We start from the raw sequence: 7,058 nt of genomic DNA, 5'->3' as shown, positions 1-7,058 counted from the left end.
CTGGTTAGTTACTGTGCTGCACACAGTTATTTGAGTGTAATTAATGGGTTCCTGTGCTATACTCATTCGTTGAGTAAACCTCCTGTGTCACTGTGCTGCAAACATTCGTTGTACATAATTATCCATTGATTTTTAGCTCACATGACCCGAAGGGCCAAGTGAGCTTTTCTCATCACTTGGCGTCCGTCGTCGTCCGTCGTCCGGCGTCCGGCGTCGTTAACTTTTACAAAAATCTTCTCCTCTGAAACTGCTGGGCCAAATTTAACCAAACTTGGCCACAATCATCATTTGGGTATCTAGTTTTCAAAACCGATGGAAATCTGCATTAGCTGTTGCAATGCAGTTAAATACAATATATGTACAGGTATTCTTTAGTTTTAAATGCCTAATAAATAGAGTTATGATATAACGTCACAGTTGGATTTGTTTTTTATGAATATTATATACTAGCAATATAAGAAACCAAAGAGTATTTGTGCTTGTACTATACAAATAGAAATTTGTTAATCTAAAATAAAAGGTCTGTATATTGCACACCACAAAAAGACATGTGAGTAGGCTCGAGGTGTTGGAGTACTAAAATTTAACATTCCTATTGATTAATCGTGATTTTTATGAATAGTTGGGACAATACCCCTAATGCGCCTTGAAATGAGGAACACAAAAGTCACGTGTAAACAAAAAATCTCTGTGTAGTGATATTTGACACATTTCTATGATAAACAAATGACTGAGCTGAAACATTGGTGTTAATTTAGAAAATAAGGGAACACAGCAAAAATGTGTTAAAACCATGGAGCTATGAAATGTGTTCAAAGTATTAAAATTTCAAAGAACTTATTGTGTTAAAATTTTTTACCATGAGGAGCGAGATCGCAAAAGGATACTCGGGGTTTGCTAAATTACGGGAAAATTAATCACACTTCGTACCCCGAAAATTTAACCACATATGTAAAAATGCCTCAGCTTCAAAACAAGCCATCATGCATATACAAGTTTACGATATGGGCTGAGCAACAGAAGAAAACGTTACCATTACGGCCTATGGAAAAACATTTGCGCATATTGCCCCAGTTCCTGAAAGAGGTTGCGCTTTACAATACCGGTGCATATTTAACATGTTTAATGAAAAGATAGAAGAGTGAGATATTCACCAAAGAGGAAATAACACAGCAAAAATAAGATAATAGAAGATCCTACAGGGTTGACACCTCAAAAGATTCCGCCACCAGTGATTGTAAACAACGACGAGTAGACTTAATAATGTGTATTGGGGTTTAGCATTTTTTTAGATACCTTACTCCCTCTTTTTGATTGGGTAATAAACGAGGGAATGTAAACATTTATAAGCACAGTAAAACATATTTGTACACCAGAGGTGTGTTGATATGACACCGTCCTTTATAGATGTGGATGTATCTAAGAAAGATATTTTAAAGTCGGAAATTTCATACGTAAGTTTAATTGATTGATGGGCGTTGTTTGCAAGGGTGATGAAATAATCCAGTTTTTGTTGGGATTCAATCCATTTCATGTTTGGATAAATAGGCTGAAATAATTTGTTTTTCTTATTTGCCCATGAAAATATTGACATAAGACGGTGCCATTTTCGTGCCCATCGCTGTTCCGTTTATTTGAAGGTAATGATCACCATTAAAGGTGAAATTGTTTCATTTTAGAACCAGAGTTCTAAAATATTGCGCGAGTCCCATACTTCCCTACAAGATTGTATGCCGTCATCATGAGGTATGTTGGTATACAATGAGGTGTCATCTAAAGTAATAAGGAGGGTTTTCGTCCCCATCGCTGTCCCGTTTATTTGAAGGTAATGATCACCATTAAAGGTGAAATTATTGCATTTCAGAACCCGAGTTAGCAGCTAGACTAATCATTCAGTAGTAGAGTCCCATATTTCCTTACAAGATTGTATGCCGTCATCATGAGGTATGTTGGTACACTAGTGTCTTGAATGTGGGAAGAAAGATTTTCTACATGAGATCTTAAATGAAAATCGATGAATTCCGAGATTTTCTCAGTCGGATGGCCTTTTGCGGATACAATGGGTCTACCAGGGTTGTTAACGTTGTGTATTTTGGGAAGAAGATACAATCGACCAGGCTTGGCATTCTCTGATTTTTAAATAACCAATTGTATCCTCATCTATGTGATCGTCATCGCCCATGGTTTGCTACGCTGTATTGATTTTGGAACTAGACTCGAAAGTAGGGTCATAGTCTAGCTTCTTATAAAATCTCTCATCAGAGAGCTGACGCACTGCTTCCGCGATGTAGTTAGCTTTGTCCATTGTCACAACGGCACTACCCTTGTCTGCTGGTTTTATCACAATATCACTCGGTTTCTCAGCAATTGTATGGCTTTTTTTCTCGTCAGGAGAGGTGTTAAAAAAAGACGAGTAATTGTTGCTAGCTATATGAACAACATCCGATTTGATTTTGTCGATAACATCTTCCAGTGTAGCAGATTTACTAGGTTTTGGAATGGATGAACTCTTCTTTTTAAAATGCGTAATTCTGATTTCTTCCTCTGAGTCAGACGTGTCTGAGTCTTCCTCATTATCAGCCTCTTTATCCTTGTTTCCAAAATATTCTTTGATTCCGGGGTTTCTGGCAAAGTTATCAAGGTCATCTTCCAGTTTCATATTTTCTATATTACTGGGAGAAGGGACACAATTCAAACCCTTAGACAAGACTTTAGTTTCGTCCTCAGATTATCCTTTTGGAATAATTCCTTGATCAATGTTGGTTATAAATATATATAGGAGGCTATTCCGAACAGATTTAACAAAGAGAAAACAATTTCCACTTTCATCAGAAATGAGACTGCAAGCTTTTTAAAACAGCTTTTACTTAATGTTCTATATCTTCACACTGACTATAGATTATGAAGGAACTTTTCCAAATATGGGGTAGAGATTTCGGGAATCATAAATTTATTAAAATGATTTTACTGACTAACATTATAAAATTAAGGAAATCAATGAGACATGAGTTCAAACGACGAAGATAAAACAATTATATGATACATCTTTGTTTACATACAATGATATACATACAATGTTGTCAGTAGTATTAAAATAGAATACAGGTAAGGAGAAATTCTTACTTTAAACATGTGTTTAAAAATAGGTATTGCCTAAAATAGGTAAAACATAGTAAATGGCCAACAAAAAGACTCATTTACCCATATATGGAAAAAGTAAAACCGTGACCAAAAATAATAGAAAGCAAAATGTTTGCTATAAATTGGATAAAAATCAAGTAGACTGACATATTAAAGGAGAATCAAAGCTTTCGTGTAACTCAACATTAATTAAGGTAAAACATTTGATATTATTTAAGTACTATTATTTTTTTAGCTCCATATTAAATCAAATTGAAATGTACATGTCTCACAAACAAGTGTGGACACATTAGTCAGGGCGAGGGTTCCGGGGGGTTGGAACCCCCTTTTTTGACAATAAATGCATTTGAATGGGGACATATAGTAGGACGCGAAAAATTCAAAACGACTCCGACAATACCCCCCCCCCCCCTTTTTTTCTTCCTCCCCTCAGGTGAAGTGAATTGGTTGATGCTATGCAATATCATATTTTCTCTGTTTGGCAGACCGTACACACTAAAGCATAGCGCCAAAGATCTTCACAGTATCATATTTAAGTGCACGATTTTGTTTTCAATGCAAGATATGCTCTTTTAAGAAGTTAATATAAAGTGGGAGGTGTTCCAACCGTTAGTCTTCATTCAAATGCATTGATCTTTAAAAAAAAAAAAGTGGTTCCAACCCCTGCACACACCCTTCCCCCCATGAAACCGCAACTGGTCTAGTCAGTCTTGTGTAAAACTTTGTTAAATCAGATGCGGGCCATCTTGAATTTTGGATTGGTAACAAAGACTCAAACTATGGTAGCTTATTATACATGTTATAATTACTTTGGTTTTGGATCATCTCAGTGCATTTTAAATTGATATTGAGACAGAAAGACTCTTCAGAATTTTTTGTACAATCTGTCAGTTTTTTTTTACCTTTACGGTCGTTTCAAACTTATGATTCAGATCCCCCCCCCCGCCCCCCCCCCGAACAAAAAAAAAATAAAAAACATCTGTCGTATTCTTAGATTAAAAAAATGTTGTATGTCTAGACTCCAATTTATTAAGGTTGATTTTACTGTATATTTGATTTGATTACAACTGATGATATTATGAACAGCATAATGTCACATGTTACTTAATATTCACTCCTCATGAATGATTGTTTTTCTTTTCACATTTTTCATATGCAGATTGTTAATAAGCTGTCTATACACTCTTACTAGTTGTCTAAGTTTCCTTGTTGTCCAGCAATATTTTTAACAATTTCTAGTTGTCCTACATTTATTCACAGTATAGTAGAGGGGATTAGCTATTAGTCTTCTTCCTCTGCAAAGTAAGATTTTGCTAAAAGTTCACTACCTATATCAAATAAGTTATATTTTCTTTTTCTTTGAAGATGGCTATGTCAGGAGTTGGTCTGTGTGATGGCGTTGTAAAAACATACGACACCAAACTGAAAACAAAGCATTTATTAGACGCTCTAGTACTGTTAATAAATAAAGAAGAGAAGAGGCAAATAGTGGCCGAACATGAATTTGAAGTCGGAACCTTACCCTTTGAAGAGCTAAAGAAAATTCTGCCGCCGAAAGAACCAAGATACGTTTTATACGATTACAACTACACCACAGAAAATGGACAACAACATAGTAAAATCATTCTTGTTTCGTGGTGAGTAATGCGACTACCCTTATCTTCAAAATAAGTTCCTACTCAAATACAAAGCCATGTACAAAGCTCACATTTTTCTGAAAAACCGGCATTTATTTTCGGTTTGCAGGTTTGAAGTCCAGCGTGTGTCGTGAAGTTTGCGACGACAGAAATTATGTAGAAATCATATCTAAAAAAACAGAATAAATGTTGTGTCATTAAGTCTTATGATACACTCAACCTGAAAACGTATATAATATCTTAGATAACCTCATATTTTTTTTTATTTTTTTTTTTGGGAGGGGGGGGGGTCCAACCGGATCTTTGGCTAGAACAATATTTGTACCTTTACTTCTCTATACACGAATATGTCCTACAGATTAAACACAATTTCACTTGTATTTAAAGATTTTCTTAATATCAAAGCACCGTGATAACATGTATGTTTACATGTTTCAAAGGGACAAGATACATCATTAAATGCGTACATTCTTTTTATAACTTAATAATGAATTTTATTTCATTATTGTGTCACATACTGATTCACAATAGAATTATACATCAAAACAATCAGTTCCCCTTTTTTGGTTGTCTTCTCCGTGGCATCATTGACACTATTGGATAATATTTTTCAAGAGCAACTGATTTTAAAACAGTACACTTGAATTTAAAGTCCCTCACAATAATAAGCTATACAACTTTCCAAACCATCAGTTTTTGAGAAATTTCATTGGTTTTATTGGGCACAGTATTCATTGTTCTTTCAAATCAACATTACATATGCATTCAAAGTCATGGAATATGTCATTATAGATGGAAGAATTTGAAAAAAATTAAAAACGTGATGACATAGGCTCTGCAATGGTCATATTTGCCTGGACTGACTGTTTTGTGTGAACTCTAGAAAAACAATCAGGATTTTGTAAATAAGGTAACCCCAATAGGCCAAGAGAGAAACAAAACTGCTATAGGGAAGCTCCAGGGAGGAGTTTATGTCGTTCTTGATTTTCAGTATAATTCCTTCATGATTTTTATGAAAATCTCATTTACCAAATGTAACCGATCCAATAGTACATGTAGATGAATTACAAAATATGATTTCGCTGACTTCAGAACTGATTTGTTTTGATTGTCATGATTATACTTCAGCATTAAAATTGCCTGACAGGATGTACTTTACATTTTCAAACAAGGAAAAAGAAAAAAAAACATAGATTTTTTTTCACCAAACACATCTTATTCTCCATCTTACAGTTCAAGGAGATAGCTAATATGTATGTTTTTGTCTATAATTTCAATAAATAAATATATATAGGCTGCTATATGTAGGTTACATGAATTATTTCCAACATGTTTCAGGCAAAAATTTAAAATACATTGATGGAAATTGACTTTTACATACGCATCACTGATTTAAAGAGTAATCTCCCTGTACTAAGGTCTACCCCCTTATTTTTTTTATTATTTTATAGAGTACATGTTTACAACTCTAATTATGTTTTTAATTAAACCGATTTCTTCGTTTTCAGGAGTCCAGATGAAGCTTCGATGAAAGAAAAAATGATATATGCATCCAGTAAAGATGCCGTAAAAAAGAAATTACAAGCTATTAAAATAGAAGTGCAAGCAAGTGACCTAGGTGATTTAGATGAGGCAGATATTGAAGCTAAATTGAAAAAGATTTAGGACTTATATTGACAGCGTTGTGTATAAAACTTTCAAACATAGCTATATGAATCATAACTTTACTGCTTAAACTTTGTGTCACTAACAGGTGGCAGTGCAGATATTCAAGTGGGTGCACTCAATGACTGTTGCCATGGAAATACCACGACCTATTACTGTACAGCAAGAACTATCAGCTTATCGTTTATCCTGCTTCTGATAGATGAGTTTGGGTAGTTAAAAATTTGTGTCAGTTTGTTGCCATGGATTTCAAACGTTTTTCCCTGAGAACTTTAAATTGTGATCAATATTTTTTTTTTTTTAAATTGTTCATGAATTTATGTTACCAGAAGAATTATCAAGACTTTATTTAAACATTGAATTATTTAATGTTTGTTATTTAAATATTGTTTTTCCTATACTTTCTTTTTTATACATGTATGTGTGTTGAGATTGTCATTTTAAGACATATCTGATATCAACAGTAATACGTCATCCCAAGGGAAATGTGTGGTATGATCAGATAGCCATGAACAATAGTAAATATAAACAATCAAGGAAATAGACTAGTTTTTTTCTACAAATTTTGTATAAATGCCAATTTAAATGTGAAAAGTATTATAAAATGCAGGACAA

At 34.0% G+C, this 7,058-nt stretch overlaps 1 protein-coding gene across 1 annotated transcript; it reads left to right on the top strand.

Annotated features, from left to right (window-relative positions):
• The first annotated feature begins 3,218 nt into the window (after positions 1-3,218).
• On the top strand, positions 3,219-7,058 carry LOC134681150 (actophorin-like). The gene is made up of 3 exons (XM_063540606.1): positions 3,219-3,335; positions 4,507-4,778; positions 6,287-7,058. The coding sequence occupies exons 2-3, from the start codon at positions 4,507-4,509 to the stop codon at positions 6,441-6,443; spliced, it is 429 nt and encodes a 142-aa protein (XP_063396676.1). The 5' UTR covers positions 3,219-3,335; the 3' UTR covers positions 6,444-7,058.

Source organism: Mytilus trossulus, chromosome 8 (assembly GCF_036588685.1).
Source record: "Mytilus trossulus isolate FHL-02 chromosome 8, PNRI_Mtr1.1.1.hap1, whole genome shotgun sequence".
In the NCBI taxonomy this organism is placed as follows: domain Eukaryota; kingdom Metazoa; phylum Mollusca; class Bivalvia; order Mytilida; family Mytilidae; genus Mytilus; species Mytilus trossulus.
Note: the sequence above shows the minus strand (reverse complement) of the source record. Positions and strands in the feature narration are given on the sequence as shown.